General features: G+C 40.7%; 1 protein-coding gene across 1 annotated transcript; it reads right to left on the bottom strand.

Moving 5' to 3' along the window:
* Nucleotides 1-9,769, bottom strand: lhx9 (LIM homeobox 9). Its single transcript, XM_018695455.2, is given in 6 exon segments — nucleotides 1-2,188; nucleotides 2,806-3,008; nucleotides 6,429-6,787; nucleotides 7,935-8,137; nucleotides 9,108-9,152; nucleotides 9,154-9,769. Coding segments are annotated over 6 exon segments (1,200 nt in total). The 5' UTR covers nucleotides 9,289-9,769; the 3' UTR covers nucleotides 1-1,933.
* Between the last annotated feature and the right edge of the window lie 7,569 nt (nucleotides 9,770-17,338).

The following is a 17,338-nucleotide window of genomic DNA, read 5'->3' as shown; positions in this document are numbered from 1 at the left end:
TTTTTATTCACACAAATTTAATAAGATATATAACAACCGTTTGGTCCATAAATATTTAAGGGGAAATAGTTTCTATACACCATCTTTATCAAGAAACAGGGAAACATGGACAATCTTGATAGAACACTTACTGTACTCAACTATTAACACGAAGATCAATATATAAGGTTCTTGGATTACCCAACTATATCTGAAAGAGTGCACAAATGCTTTCTATGACATCGCTGCCCCCTTTTTAACAGGATACACCATAAAAAGATCTTCGGAAATAAGATGCAAAACAGTACAAAACTAGTGAGGCGTCAAAAGGATGTGAATCAGTTAACAAAGAACACATATATCCTGAATTTCACAAACTTTCTCCCAAGTTATAGCATAAGGCACATAGTAGAACTGAGTTAGGCATCTACTTCATTAAGTAGATCTAGAGTACCACTTTGTTCTACAATAGAACAAACTGTGACGCTCACAATGAAATGTATCAACTCCATTGAAGATTTGCTCTTTCCTTTCTTTTCTCTCTCTCTATCTTTCAGCCAGAAGAAACATGTTTTTGGTCTGTTCAGTGGCAAGTGTCGTTAAAGAAAGTATAAATATGGCCAAAAAAGAGAACACATGGACAATGATTTCCCACTGGCTGCCTCTTACGACTCCACCCATCTGAGGTCATTTGAATGTTCATGTCAGCTCGACAAGTCTAGTCTGCAGCGTCGCGACCATTTAATTTCTCACTCCCTCACTCCTTTTCCCTTTTTAAAAATCACATTGTTACCCTGAGCAACATGATAAAAACAATAATGCACTTTTCACTGGGCAGTATATTGTCACTGTGCAATTGAGTTTAGCTGTGGATCTATGGATATGTTTGCTAGGATTTATCCATTTGACTACGGTTAATCTATGAGTCCAACAAATCTGAAAAAAGTGCTCTGTCATGAAAACAGTCGATTACAACAGTGCCCATAAACTGCTCTCCAATCTTAATTTCTCTTGCAGATTTCTAATTATCAAGCAATTTCTATCAATGTGACTGCATTACATGTTGAACAGTTACCACTGTACAGATTGTGGGATTTGCGTTTTCCTTTTTTTTTTTTTTTTTTTAAAATCACATTGTGAATCAAGACAAAAAATGTGTGTGGTTTCAGCATCTACCTGCCATATAAGCTGTAATGGTTAGGTGCTTATAATGCAATTTAGATGGTCTACATGTAGCTCTGTGAGATATCCCGATGTCTGATTCCATCCAACTCAGTCTTAAAGACTGAAACATTCGGAAATAATTAAAGCCTGTTTTCTGGAGTTACCCATATACAGAACATTCTACAAGTTTATTTCCCAAATTATTCCAAAACAGAAAAAAAAAAAATCTTTAAATCGGATAGTGCGAACACAGTGCATACATATACAGGTTTCTGAGGGCAAAATATTCATATTATTTTAAAATTTACCAATTAACCATAAATTAGGAAGGGCTCATTTTATCATAATTCAATACAAATGTACAAATCAAGTCAAATCAAGTAAAACTATTTTTCCAGACAAGCTTCAAGTTTAGTTCTTTTTTTTTTTTTTCAAATAAACCGTGGAATACATGACAATTTCTAATGCCTTGAACTTCAAAATGTCCTGTCCAAAATCAGTTTCTGCATACTGTAAGTCAACTACAGACACGGCTGCCATGCGGTTTCAAATGCTACACATTAAAATGATTTCCTTGTGTTTTAATGTGGTCGCTGCTGTTCTTGCTCTTGTTGTTCTTGTTTGTGTACACAGTACAGCACTTTCTGTTCCAAGGAGCTGTCTCTGGTTGATTTAAAGGTGTCACTTAAAAAAATAAAATGTAAATTGAGGAAAGAAAATAAAATTAAAAATAAACAAAAACAAACAAATAAAAAAAATCAGATAAAATAAAAATCAGTCTGCTAGCTTGTTAGAAAAGGTTTGTCAAGGTAGTTTGCGAAGGGCTCCCCGAATCATGGCTGTCCAAACTAGAGGTGACGGAGGTCACTACAGTGATAGAGGGGTTTGTCAGGTCTGTTAGTGTGGCCGCGCTGGAGGGGGGGGTCAGGGCCCCACTGTCGGATGAGGGTGGAGGGAGTGAGGTGCCATCAGCCTTATCAACACCTCCATTCTCCTGTCGCAAAACGTTCCTTCTGAATTTGGCTCTTGCGTTTTGGAACCAAACCTGCAAACCAATCCCAATGTGGCTTTTACTTTTTGTGTTTAAGTAGGATTAATTTTTAAAAAGAATCATTTGTACAGTAGTTTACATATCAAGTTATCACAGCTATCACTGTATCAAGTTGCTCTTGCCTTAAATAAATATATGTATAAATCTTTATATGGCAATTGTCATACATTATTTTGAGCTCAAGGGGCATATAACAATTAACCAGTTAGCTCCTGAACACTGAATACAAAAATGTGGATTTTAATAGCAAATAATAAACAATAATCCTATCCTTTTAAAACTTTTATCTGTGGAAGATGAATTACACCTTTTTCCATTCCACAGATATAAAGGACATGTGCACTCTCAGCAACAGTTTTAAACTTAAGTTTCTGCGCTTAAGAACTAATTTTCTCCTTTTCTTTCCCAAAAAAATAACATTTAAGAATCTTCAATTAAAAACCCCTGGATATACATCTAATGACTAAATGGACCAACCAAAACAAACAAAACCAAAAAAGATGACTTCAGTGATAGTTCTGGAGTGAAATGGGAGGGACATGGAGGAGGAGTGGGGTGCAGACACAGACATGGGGTGATCAGGTCAGTAAGAAGAATGGCTGTCTGCTTACCTGTAGAACTCTCTTAGTGAGGCCTGTTTTCTGGGCCAGCTGCTTTAAGTCCTTGGCATCCGGGTTGTGGTTGATGGCAAAGTAGGATTTCATTGTCCGCAGCTGATGGTGTTTGAAGGAGGTCCGCATGCGTTTGGTCTTCTGTGTCGGAGGGTAAGCCTGCTGGTCCCGGTCCAAGTGATCGGTGTCATTCTCGTTACAGCCTGAGAGGGCAGAGAGCAGAGCACAGGGTTGGCTCAAAGTCCAAAAGAATGACAGCTTAAAAATATTCACTTCAGCAAATGAAGTTTTTTTTGTTTGTTTGTTTGTTTTTTTACATGCCTGTGTCCAAATTAATTTGCTCAGGAATCTTCTTGAGACATCTGACAGAAAGCTAACTTTATATAAAACAAATCACTTCACTTCTGTGCAAATAATGTTTCTGAATTCAAGAAAATGTTCAATAAAATTATTTGCACTAGTGACTAATAAAATATTTTAGGACTCAATATTAAACCTAATACATGGTGGAGGCCTGAAGAGAAAAAGAGATAGATGGGCTGTCACACAGTAGATGAACCTCAGCAAAGTTCATACACATTATTATATGTCAGCATGGTAAATAATGAGTTTTGTACTCTTACATTACATAATCAGTATATGTGAATCAGTGATGGTAAAGAAACTGATTGACCTAACAGAATTTAGCTCTCTGCATATGTATGACGCACTGGAAGTTTAGATGTTGTGTTTTTAATATCAATTGTGTTTGGAGACTTTAAAAAAATAAAAGGGAAAAAAGTAAAATGATGTATTTTAACCGTACACTGGCACTGGGCTAATTTATTTCTGCTGGTGTTTGCAAAGACTAATAGGCCTAATGGGCCTCATTTGTCAATAGCTTACTGTGTAAAACACTTAAAGATGGTGATATGCAAAAAAACGGATACACTAAATTAAAGCGTGCATGGCAACAGTGCTGCTGAAACCTTCATCACAGCATTGAAAAAAATAATAATAACACACTACCTCTGTAATATATTGTTTTTTAAATGAGATCCTTGTATAATTTTATGCTCTTGCAACAGACACAATTCCTTTGTCTAATAAATACTTGCATGTGACTGTTCAACATTTATGTGATTTCAATCAAAACAGTAAAAATACCATTAATGCCAACTGACGACTGATTTTGAATTGGTTTAGATTTTTCCAGAGAATTTAATATTAATATTAAAACAGATGTTGTAAGATCTCATCACTTATTTTTACTGCAGATGCAGAGGAACATGAGCCAGAAAAGAACAGGACTTCTAAATTATATAGTAAGCTGTAGTCAAGTTCTTGTCTGCCTGAAACCAGAATGTTGTTTTTCTCTGTGGCTGATAAAATATCAGATAAATTATATCAACACTTCATCATAAGGACACAGTGCAAATAATTTTCCCACAAATTAATTACAGGGTTAAATTACAAATCAGTTTGAATAAAGCAGATTTCACAAAACTATAGGATATATGTTTAACCTGTGTGGCATTACACTGATTCTTATGGTTCTTGTAATGCTGTGAATTATGTTTTTTGTTATATGAGACTCCCTCCTCTTATAAGAACCATTAATATGACAGTCATGGACATCTCTGTTCTTCTGTTCCAGCCTTCACTGGATTGTGTTTCACTAGATATTACCCACTAGGGGTCTCTATATCCAAACAAGACCTAACTTTACAGAGTGGTGTGGAATACTCAGTAGACCCACACCTTTCCCTGGTGAAAACAAACATGAATGTGCTTGCTAAAACAGAAACAAAACCTTGAACAAAACCTCATCCTATTTGTCATGAATGCAAGCCTCCTGATCTGTGGAATGATATATTAACATGAATGTGTGTAATAGCTGGGCTTGTGATATTATAGTACAACAAAGGAGGAAAAAAATATTTGGAAAAGAGAATATATCAAGACTAAATATTTTAGCTGTTCCTGACATTAGATGGGTTTTATTTTTTCCATTTTGCACTGATTCTTTTTTTTTTTTTAATATCTGGGCTATTTGAAGGTTGTAATGTTCAATTCATCTTATAATTGGAACATTTAATATTTCGAAAATATACCAAAACAGGGATGTCAGTCATGGCATAAAAAGCCAATGAGCCTCTTTTTAAATGAGGAAAAATATTTTATTCTCTTCTATTTAAATATCCCAAATGAAAAATATAATATTCCCAGTGGGGCCTTTAACTGTGTCTGTGGTGCTTGATAATGAGTTCACAGTGACGTCCTCTCCCTGTATCTTATGTCTTTATCTGTCACTATGGGATTTTCTTTTGTTTGATTTTATACCTGTTGTGGTTGAATTACATTTTAACGCTTTGTCGAGGTTGGCTATATTGTCCCATTCCAGAAAACCTTACAGAACCACAGCGATTATTTTCCCTCCTTAGCAGAGCCATCCATGAGAACTTTAGGATTTGCATAATCTGTTGGAATTGTGTTTACGAATAACAAACCAAAAGCCCTTTCAACCGGAGCGCTGACTGTACAGTGTTGTGTTTTCAGCTCTCTGGCCCTGTTCTCCCTGCTGCAGGCCCCCTCTGCACGGCGCTGCTGTGTCTCTGAGAACCGTGCTGACCGCCGCGCAGGAGGCCAGGGATTCCAACGTCACCTCCAATTAACGAAGAACAATTAACGCGCAGATTACCCTTATTCCTCCCTATTCACCGGGAACAGAGGAAACTTGGCGCACAATGACAAACTTTCTCAACCGCACACTAATTCGCAGAAAGCGACAACAAAATGGGGACGCCGCAGGGGGGTGGTGGTGGTGGAGGGGGTCGGGTTATAACACTGGGCGATTCAATTCAAGATTTTAGATGAAACCTACATTTAACAGTAGCTTCATTTACACAGCCATGATTGTTTTTGTTCTTCCCACAGAGGTCAAACAGCACGCAAAACATGATTTTGACTGCGATTTTTACGCAACAGTCCTAAACTACGTTCACACCCACTCTACGCATTTATTTTTGACTTAATTTGTCTTAATTGCAGAGGTCGGTGAGCAGGTTGAGGTCAGATTTCGATCATTTCCTCGTGCAACACACCGCGCCACGGTTTCGTGCACTGAAACGGTGCGTGGCTACAAGACGCGTGTTCGGAGAGCTGCGGATCAATTAACTCCACGGCTCCGGGCGTTCACCTATATCTGCACAGGCCTACAGGACAGATGTGTTCATTTCAGACATTTAAGGTGGACATACGGCTGCTACAGCTGGGGCATTAAGGAGCCCGTCTGGATTAAAGAGCGAGGGTCCTCTGCGTGTTGGGGGTTAAAAATCTAGCCTGCTTTTTTAGGGATTAAAATGTATCTATTTATTAAATTATCTACTCTTGAAGTGATGTGTCTACACCTTAATCGTTTATGCTGTTGTATTTTTTTTAAGTACAATTACCTAAATGAATACGACAAAGTGTGAGCACCACGTAGATTTTAGTCAAGAATATATGAAACATAATGTAGCAAAAGGCTCCTAAACAAGGGTCAAAGGACAACCTGGGTTTTTCAGTGAGTGCAAGTGGGAATAATATGTTTGTATCTTGTTGCCTTAATGTGCGGCCCTGCTCTGAGCAGCATGCTGTCTCACCTGTGTTGTAGCTGGGTATATCTATCCCCATGGCCGGGCTCTTCCTCTTGCGCGGCCTTCCCTTCTGTGCCGTGCCGGTGCCGTTGAAATAAGGTAGGCTGAGGCCGCCGCCCTTGGCTGCCAGCTCGGCAAAGTTGAGCTGAGGGTGGTAGTCCGGTCCCTGCACCAGCGTCTCGAAGTGGAGCCGGCAGTACACCAGGCTGTCCTTCATGCCGAAGTGGTCGCCCGTGGTCAGCGTCTTGTTGCAAGTGGTGCACGTGAAGCAGCTCAGGTGGTACACGGAGTCGCGCGCTCGCATCACCATCTCCGAGGCCGATATCCCGAGGTGGCAGCGCGCGCACCTCTGCACGGAGAACCTTCTGGAACAGACAAATCGTCAAGACTCCTCATACATAGAGACCAAATGGGACAAACACACGGACAGAAGAGCGGGGCAAGTTTATCAAAATATGGTGTGCACTGTCATGGGCTAAAAGTAGGCTAACTACAAGTTTTTGGCACATATGTTTTTGTCGTGCATGTCATTGACAAAGGAGTGTTATCTACCTGACACGACGTATACAGTATATAGGTCTACTATAACATACCAGCACGATGAGATTACATTCTGAGCTAACATCTGGCCTTCAACTGCGTAACGGCTGGTCGATAGGCCACATTTTGTTTGGTATAAAAATATTTTATATGTACGAATATTTTCTCTCTTAAATAAGTAACTTTAATCAGTAAAGAGTCTGTTTGCACCCTAAGTTGTAAGAAATATGATTGCCATTGATTTAACATTAAGCACAAAAGGCTACATGTAGGCTAAAGGTTGAGCTATTAGACTGGTGAGACAGCTAACACACTTGGCCTAGACATTTAACATTTTTCTTTCATGGATTATTTTACCACTATTGTGAATTATAAATAGCCCATGGCCCATGTATGCTAAAATATGGGATAACAATTGGCTCTCAAAATGTTTTTTAAGTCTTCATTTTCGGGCATATTGGGCCATCGTACATGCTGACAAAACAATTAAGATAAGTTACTTTAAACGAAAACAACAGAGAAGTATAATGGTGGCCTACTCCTTTGTTTCTGAGAGAGTGACTCATACATGGAGTTAATGTAGTTTACACATTTCACTCAGAGCTGTAGAAACCATCACAACTGAACCACAACCGAATACAATTTCATATCATAACTTGTTCCCAATTAACACCATGCAGGGCCCCTGGGAGACTGTTGTGATTTTTATTTAGACAAGAATGAGGCCTAATTGGACCAAAAGGCTTCAACGTAATTCCAGGTGAACAGCTACAGCCTGTTGAATCGGTGCTAACAGTGGCTTCTCGATATTTTTGGTCATAATTCTTCATTTCTTCTTTTTTTTTTTCTACAAAGCCAGGAGCATTAACTGGGCACGAGTGGGTGATTGTGTGCGCGTTCATGTGTGCGTGACAGTTTTTTTTAAGCCTAAAAGGTAAAATCGCGTAAATACTTAACCTTAATTTTTCTTACCTGTAGTAATCCTCTTTGCAATAGATACTTCCATCCTTGGCAAAACACGTTAGCTCCGACTCCAGCGCTAGTTTACATTCACAGCATTTGAGACACCGCAGGTGCCACTGTTTGTCCACGGCCAGGAGGTAGTATCTATCCGAAATCTTGCCGCCACAGCCGGCACACAGAGCTGGCTTCTCCGGGCTCATAGAAGGCATGGTCTGGGTTCAGAGAGAGAGGAGAGAGCTCATGGAAACGGCTTTCCTTCGAGAGACTGACTGAAACATACATAATGCAAAAACAGTAACAACAGGCCTTTAGCAGCTTTCTAGACATGAAATTAAACTTTTTAAAAATTTATTCAGGAGCCTCGGTGAGGCCTTTTGAAGAGCACTTTAAACACGTTGTTAACAAATGTTAGCTTAATTCTCATAGGTTCCCATAGATGAAATACTATCTATGGAACATTTCTAAAATTAATTAAATATCGAGGAGAATGAAAGACATTTGTACTGCTACCCTTATGTTCTATCAGTCTAATCTCTCCTTTCTTCATAGACATAAAACTCAAAACAAACAACTATTTAACAGTTTTGGTGACAGACTAATATCTAAAATATTGGATATATTCAAAACATGTAAAAATATATTTTTCTAGTTAAAAGCAAAAAACACAAATTTAAGTATGAGGATGATAATAATAATAATAATAATAATAATAATGTAAATAATTCACCTTGTTTTTGTCAAGTTATTTATGGATATATATTCTGCAACTAAATTTGTTATTTGCAAACAGAAAACAAAACAATTGCTGCTCTGATGTACAATGTTTTTTGTATTTCAAATATATTTAGACAACTGTAATTTTCAGCCAGTTTATGTTATTAATAATTATTTTGTACAGATAATTGAGCAGCTATTGAAATAATAGGGAATTTAAAGTATCCATATGAAATTAACTAGCCATGACAAGCCATGATTTTTGTACTAAGATTAAAGATTAACTAAAATATTTTATAATAACAAAGAAATAAGTGAAACCCTCCTCACCAGTCACCTACTTACCCCCAGAACAGCTGCACATTTTCTTGCACGTTAGCGGCGCCACGGTCGCCGTTTCCAGCAGTAACGAAGGTTAAAACCGAGTTTTTAACATTAATTTCAAACACAGGTCGACCTGGCTCTTACCGACTCTCTCCCGTTGAGCTGCATGCCCTTCGCAAGGCGCGACTCCTGTTTTCGACCTTCTCTCCATCTCCTCCATGATCCCTTGGATGTGATCCCCGGAGATCCCGTGGAAAAGCATGGCTCCCGGTCCTGGACGCAACGTGCAACTGCCTGCCTCTGTCTTGCAGCCCACAACTTCCATATACTGTACTGCAGCGCTGCGCCCCGCTCTCTCAGCGCATCCAAGTGGGCTCTGAGGCTCTGAACGAGGCACACGAAGAAAAAAAAAACAAACAAGCACAACCCCAGAGATTCAGATCACCTTCCTCGCCAGAGTGCAAAGGCAACTGGAAGAAAAGAAAGACGAAGAAAACTACAACATGGGTGGGACAAGGAGGAGTGGTAGTGGTGGCGGTGCACCAGCTTTTTCCTTCTTCCCGTGAATGCCTCTCCTCCAGAAAAAATATATAGTCCAAATGATGCGACAAACCGGTGTGGAAGTAGTGGTGGTGGTGGGGAGGGAGGAGGGGAGGGGGGGCTACAATGTGAACACTCGCCAAAAATAATGACACAGAGTTTTTTTGTTGTTTCTTTCTGGTGATTTCTCTCTCTCTCTCTATCTCTCTCTCTCTCCCGGTTTCCCAGTCAGGGGTTCCTTGGTGCTTGGAGGTCAGGTTGGGACTGCCTGGATTTGAGAACCGTGTCCTATTTGTGAAGGGAGCAAAGCCTGCCCAGTCTGAATAATTTGGTAGGAGGAGTTCCCCTCTCTCCCTCTCTCCCTCTCTCTCCCTCTCTCTCTCTCTCCCTCCTCTCACTCTCTGTCTGTCTCTCTCTCTCCGTTCGCCACTGATTCCTATTCACCAACAAAGAGCTGTCACTCTTCTCTCAAAATCTCCCGATTCTGGCTGCGCGAAGGACCACTACTTTATGGTATTGACATTTTCATTACTTTTATTCCCCCATTTAGAGGAAAGGATACTGGAGAGTAGTCATAAGTTGCATAAACTGAGATCAACTTAGAGTAATTCAAGTGTAAATATTTTTATTTATTTAACATGCCTTGAACAAATAATATGCATATAGATTCAAATAAAAGCCTTTGGAGTTTTGTTAAAAAGACTCAGAAATAGAGACTAAATAAATAATTATTTTATGACGCATTATTAAGGAGGGTTTATTAACTCTGATTTTGGGCTTGTGTTTTATTTTGAAATTACGTTATTAGTGCCTCAGTTTTAGGGATTTAATTCGTTTTTAATCGGGTGTTTGGTTGTCCCAAAATAACATAATAGCTAACTCACTCACTCACAGTGTGTGTGTGTGTGTTTGTGTGTGTGTGTGTGTGTGGTATAAATGTATTGTTTGGGGCGGGGCAGTGATCACTGATAGGCTAGAGGGCGGGGACAGATTGCATTAAACAATTTGAAAGAAAGAGATTTTTTAAAACAAAATGACTGAGATTTTGGTTAAAAATAAATATAATAAATAAATAAACCATTCTACTCTACATGATAACCTCCTCCCAAATAAGGCAATTACACACATCAGCTTGTTTTGTTTTTTGTTTTTGTTTTATTTTTTTGTTTTCTCCTGAGGATCTTATGATGATGTATAGATAACTGATTTAATTTGATAAGGCGACAAAGCAAACTCCCCCTTTCATATAAATGGAGGTTGGTCTCTTCTGTGCAAAAAAAAAAAAAAAAATCAATTTTCTCTCCATCAAACGCTCATTTGAAACAAGAATTATGCGCTGCCGAGCATTCATTAACACGGGCCTTGTCTTTTCTCTGTCTCTTGAATTAGGCCAAAACCTTGTTTACCTCCAGGAGAGTTGTTTTGATCATAACAGAAACAGCGTGTACATATCTCATTTTATCTTATAGGCTGTGCAAGAAGCAATGATGTGGTGGTGGTGGTGGGGGGGCGCTCCAGTTAGTGGTCACTACAAGGAAACCATCTCCAGTTATTTTTTTCAGTTGTTCACGTGTTTTGAAAAACGCCACACAGCTTATTGAATGAAGTCTACGTTATGCAGGCGGCTGTGAAGCTACAATAAAGATCTGTGTCAGTTTTAAAGGGTGTGAAAACTAAAAATACTAACAAAAACAAAGCCAGACTGAATGGCTTCACCGTCCAATGTGTATGTATATATAGGCCAAATATGGTGACAACAAACCAAAACGAGGCAGCTCAAGGTCTCTGTATTTTGACAAACACAACACAGGCCTTTACAGCTGAGATCCGGATAACGAGCTACGGTCTCTGCGAGGTCGATGACTGAATTTATTTTTCTTTTTTCCCTCTTCTTGCTATAAAACAATAGATATACACTGGCTGAATCTGTTACTGTGTCTTTGGTCCCATTAAATAGATTTACTGAGGCTCAGAGGGGTTTGCAGGTGTGGATGCTTCATCTCAAGACGTGTTACATTATCATGTGCAATCCTCCACCCCACCCCCTCCACTCCTCCTTCTCCACCACCCACCACCCCGTGAAGTTGTGTTGGCTTTAATTGGAGGCCCCTTGATAACAGAGCTATAAGACAAGGCTTGAACCCTCCTGGACGGGCTGGACCTGCAGCTGTTCTGAAAAGCAGAACGTTAATTTGCGCTCTGTCAGTGTCTCAGCACCAGCACCACCACCACCAGCAGCAGCCACCATCACCACCACCAGAGCGGTTAAAAAAGACAGTCAGAAAGGGACACAAGGAATTCATTTCACCTGGACAAAGACGCCCTGAGAGGAATGATCAGCTCAGCTCTGTGTGATATTTCATCTAACTGCTGGTTGTTTTTTTTCTCTCTCTCTCTCTCCCTTCTTCTGCTTCTTCCCCGGGAAATTAAAAAAAGGCGACTTATGATTCAAAAAACTTTTCTTATTCGCGCAGCAGAGTGCTATTACAATGTGTGCATGTTCCCATTGTTTTTATAAAGACATCTATCATACCGTTAATGTCGATAAAGAACTGTGTTTTGACCCGTTGCCTCCAGCAGTGACATTTCATTTGACTGAAGAGGGTTTAACAATGTGTCAGTGAACACCAAGGAGCTCAGGGAATAATGTCGTTTGTGTTGTCGTTTTGTTGCGTTCGTTTCCTTTTTTTTCCTGTATCTAATTAGGATATTACCTGCACAGAAATATATATTAATGACCCATTTTTTTCCATTGTTGCATTATTTTTTTTTCATAGTGTTACATTTAAAGAAACTGAAGCCCATACACGGATCAACGCTTTTACAAAAAACTAAAAAAGAAAAAGTGATTACAATATTTACTTGAATAGGAAATAACACTTCTCTTTTGCAACCTTTTCTAAATTAACCCTATTAATTAAACAATCCAGTTATGTGTGTCACCTATCTGATTTCATTTCTGGCTTTAAATAAAGTGGAGAAAATGAATCTGGGCGATTCTCTTGTCATTTTTCGTTTAGCTCCTGAGGATGATTTGTCCTAATTTAATATTCGTGATCTTGTTTGACCAAATTAAGGCTTTTAAAAACACGACATAATAAATAATCACTGCTTTTAAAAAAAAGCAGCTCTATTTAAACCTTGCTGCTTAAAAAAGAGAGAGAAAGAATATAAATAAAATCAGTGTTAACATCCATGTTTAAAATGGCGAATAAACCATGGATGTCATAGGGCCACTGGCTTCTGTCACATGAGTAAAGAGAATAAAATCTCACATCTCATCCACCCAATACAAACAAAATTACTACTTAAGTCTGTATTTTAAGAAAAACGTTGTTTTATATTTCTCCTGTAGCCCACCGTTCAACTTATAGGATTTGATACCAAACTCCTATGTTGTAAATTTAAACAATTAGGTTTACTGTCAAGCTGAAAAGATTTATTTACAATATTCCGTAGGTTAAATAAATATATAGGTAGAATTAGTTTACCCTCCACCACATCCATGTCTGTCCCGGAGAATATCAAACCATGCCACAGTATTTATCATGCATCAGATCTGTCGCGCATTGCTTCACATGCTCCCCTCTGTCGTCCCCCCCCCCCCCCCCCCCGTTAAAAAAAATCCTACCCTGTATTCTTATCCTCCCCCCCTAATAAAGACGCATAGAAAATGTCTTACCTGAGGCTGTTCTATGTGAGATCCCTGGTGCAGCGTGCAAGAGGCTGAGGAGCTCCGGACTGTGCGCACTGTTGTGCAGAGGAGACTGTGGAGGAGACGCTGCTGCCGGTAGATGGGGGGCTGTTCCTCGTTTCTGAGCTTACAGTTCTAGTTCGAGCGTCAATTAAAACACAAGACATTTAAATATTCCTCTCCCATATGCAGACAGCCCTCAACTCCACCACCACCACCACCACATCACGCACACACAACGCACAGAAAAAGGGAAGCCACGAGCCAATGGCCTACTCAGCATGTAGGTTATAATGTGTGATGTAAATTAAAGAAAGATAATCTGCAGGAGCTGGAGTCGGTGGTCGCCAAATGATAAACAACTATCATTACATATAACAACATCCAGGAATATTTCAGTTGTATTTTTCCCTTTAAACACAAGGAATAATTACAACTGACGTCTGAATTCAGTTCCTGAAGTTTTATTTTAGCCCTGAAAGACGATCAAAATTATAGGTGAGTTCAGGCACGTATAGCTCTTAAAAATTCAAATCACAAAATGCATCGACACTTATCGTTTATACCTGAGTCCAGACTGTAAGAGATAAAGTCAAATGGGTTCGGTCACAGCAGTCTAATTTCACTAGGTGGAGAGCAGAGGTTCGTGTGAATAAGTGATTAGACGGGTCCATAGTCAAAATGGATCAATCAGTCTGACAAAGATATGGAGCACAACAACACGTGCCGGTGGGGAAAAAAGGATTTGGCATGAAATCGAAATCATTTTCGAAATAAAAGTCCTGAATTTTACGTATTTTACGTATCTTAATCCTGTGGTCTAATATGGGAGAATACGCTAAATTCCATAATAGCAAACGAACAATTAATTTACGAAATCAAAAGGGGCACAGATGTAAATACAATAATTCACAGGTAGTGTTTATTACCACGAGCTGCCTCTGGTCTATTTGACTATTTTTTCCCTCCACCAGGTATACTGAATTAATCCTCCATGAAATATAAAAATAGTTTCATTCTTGGGTTCAGATTTCGTTTCCCTCCTGAACTGTGACGTATGTCTCACCTGGAGAATGGAGCTGACAAACTTCATATAAATACACTACAGTACTGTGCGTGTGTGTGTGTTTAGCCAGGAACCATTCCACACACACACAAACACACACATTTACCCTCATGTTGCAACATCTAATGAATAAAGAAATGTTGCTGAAAAATTCACCACTGTTTAATAATGTGGAGATTTGAGTAAATATTAATCTAAATCGTGTTTTGAAGATGGTTTGATTGTTGCCTCACCTCTGATGAGACAATATTTTCTCATTTTCAGTGTCACAAAAGGACCAAGATATTCATAATATTAATAATCTTAATGGTAGCAGTGCATTGTTTGATCAGTATTCACCCGAGAGGCTGAACAATATGACAACAAGCCATTAAATAATCATAAAATTGATAACACAATGTAAAACAGTGTAAAGGGCATGTTGGCTCCACCGGGATTGTATATTTACTGTTAACATGACAAAGGGAGGTCATCCACGAGACAGGATGTCCTAAAGCTGCTCACACTGGCTACTTGCAGAACAACACACCGAGGTATAGGTGGACTGATTTCAATTGACAAGTAAAGAGGATATTGTGTGAGTGAGCACTGGGGCTGGGAGCAAAGGGTGACAATTAATTACACCTCTGTACTGCTTGCATAAATGATCATGTGCCATACTGCTAACAGTCATTTTGCTGTGCTCCTTCCGCCTGGGTTGACATCACAACGTATCTCATCAATAATGCAACGGCACTGAGATCCATTTCACTGTGTACTATAACGCGTACTGTGCACACAGCGTTCTCTGAGCATGATACCCAGACAGACTCCACAGCGTGCTTGGTTCAGCAGAGAAACCACAGATACAGCACCAACCGGGATGCCATGCCTGCCTGCCTGCCTGCCTGCCTGCCTGCCTGCCTGGCTCCTCTCTCTGCTGTAGGGCATGGTGGTTAGATTACCACACATCCAGGGTTCATCTGGAGTTATCATTTCTGGGTCACCTCAAGTGACACTCAGGCTCGCAGAGGGAGCTCTCAGTCACTCCCAAAGCATGGCCGGATAAAAAATCATAAAAAAAAAGGAATGGAGGCGAGAGGAGGCAAGGAGTCGAAAGAGAGACGAAGAGGGAGGAGAGGAAGGAGGAGAAGGAGGAGGAGGAGGAGGCAGGAAGGCTCTCCCAAGATCCACTGTGGTGCAGGGAACCACAGGGTAAACACTGACAGAATGAAGGAGAGGAGTGGGAAGGGAAGGGAGAGGGAGGCGAGGGGTGGGTGGGTTGAGGAGGAGGAACAGAGGGAGGAGTGGAGCACTGTAAAGCTGTATCCCAGTCACATGTACCTCAGTCACATGAGCCTGGGTGGGTGGGTGAGAGGATGGTGAGACATCCTGGAAATATTTACAAACACACAGTGGACATGGCTTCATAATTATTGGAGGAAAGGAAATATAAAAATGCATAAGCAGGGATGAAATACAGCCACGGTACCACTTTTTTCACTGCTGATACCTAGAATTAAAATGTCTACCAGTGATTTAGAAAAATTATGATAGACAAGAATAAGCCCATAAATAGATTTTTGAGGCTGCATCCTGTTTTTCATTTCCATTCTTATTTTTCTCTCTCTAAGTCTATTTCTCTCCCTTACTTTTTCCCCCCTCCTCCTCCAACTCCCCGCTTCTTCCACTTTCTCTCTTTCTGCCTCTTCCAACTGACGCCCCCCCTCCCCCTTTACCCCTCTCCACCCCACCCCCTCCCCTCTTCTCCCTCCCTCTCTCCCCCTCCTTCGATCTCCTCCCTGCTCTGCTCTGCTGGAGCTCAAATCACAACCCCGGTCCCTGGCAGATGGAGGATAGGAGAGAGAAGCTCTTAACTAGCCAGCCTGAGCCTCTGCTCTCTGCACACCAACTGCTGCCTGCCTCCCCTCCCTGCCTCCAGAACAGCTCCAACTGCACACCGCCGCCGCCACCACCTTCACACACACACACACACACACACACACACACCCCTCCATCTCCTCTGGGGACAGAGTATCCTCCTGGGGAATGGTGCACGTATTAGTCCATATCTGGCCACACTAGAAAGGACAAGGAAACATAATAGATGGATGTTCTTTATCGCTATATAACCTTATGGGGCAAAGCGGCTTTTTGGAGGAGACACTGGTTTAGTTGATGCTTGTACGTGTTGTTATATTGTCAAACAGGCTCCTGCTTCAACTATTCATTGAAGACAGAGAGTCAGAAGGGAACATAATGTGAAATAAGTTAGAGGTTAGATTGAATAAAAGCTAAAAAAAAAAAAAAAAAAGAGAGAGAGAGAAGCAATGGCATCACTCGTTTTGTAAGTGCAGACAACAAATCACAGATAGCATCAGTGTAGAACCTAGAGGGAAATAAAGAGGCCAAAGTGCTCCTTGGGCACTTAGGTGCCTGTGACTGCCCCTGACTCTCCTTATCTGGGCTCATCTGGCAGCCACGACTCAGCCTGGCATGAGCCTGACCACCAGTTGCGGTCTGAGGGAGAAACTGCTCCTCTGTGCTATTTGCAGCCCTGTCTGTCCAAAGGAATCTGGTTCGCTGACTGTCACTCAGCGGCCATGTGTGTTTTTTATCACTAATTCAACCACAGGGATCTGGTTGTCCATATGACCACTGTGGAGGCTGTTGCCCCGAGGCGAGCTGACATTGTCTGTGTAGAACGACCAGACGTTGATGTAGGGGCTGCTCAAATGCTGCTTGAATATCAAGACGTGTGCGCATCTGCACGTGCACGCGCGCACACACAACTGTACAAAGCAGTAGCCTGGCCAGTTGCTGAGACTGATGTTCCTTTCAGCCATCATACGGCTGACACTCAAGTTTTTTTTTTTCTTTCTCCCCGCCAACCCTGTGTCAGTTCCTGACTGGTCTGGCCAACAGTGATGGAGACACTGTAACTGACTGTGGTTGGGGCCATTGGCCGCAGGGCTGCTGTGCCTGTTTTGAGAGATGGAGTGGTGGGAGGAGGAGGAGGAGGAGGAGGAGGAGGAGAGAAGGGGGCTGCTTGGCCTGTCAGCTGGTTGTGACTAGAGCCTGTCTGGTCACTGTTCC

Source organism: Lates calcarifer, linkage group LG17, assembly GCF_001640805.2.
Source record: "Lates calcarifer isolate ASB-BC8 linkage group LG17, TLL_Latcal_v3, whole genome shotgun sequence".
Taxonomy (NCBI): Eukaryota; Metazoa; Chordata; class Actinopteri; family Centropomidae; genus Lates; species Lates calcarifer.
The sequence above is the reverse complement of the archived record's forward strand: the minus strand, read 5'-3'. Positions and strand labels throughout refer to the sequence as shown.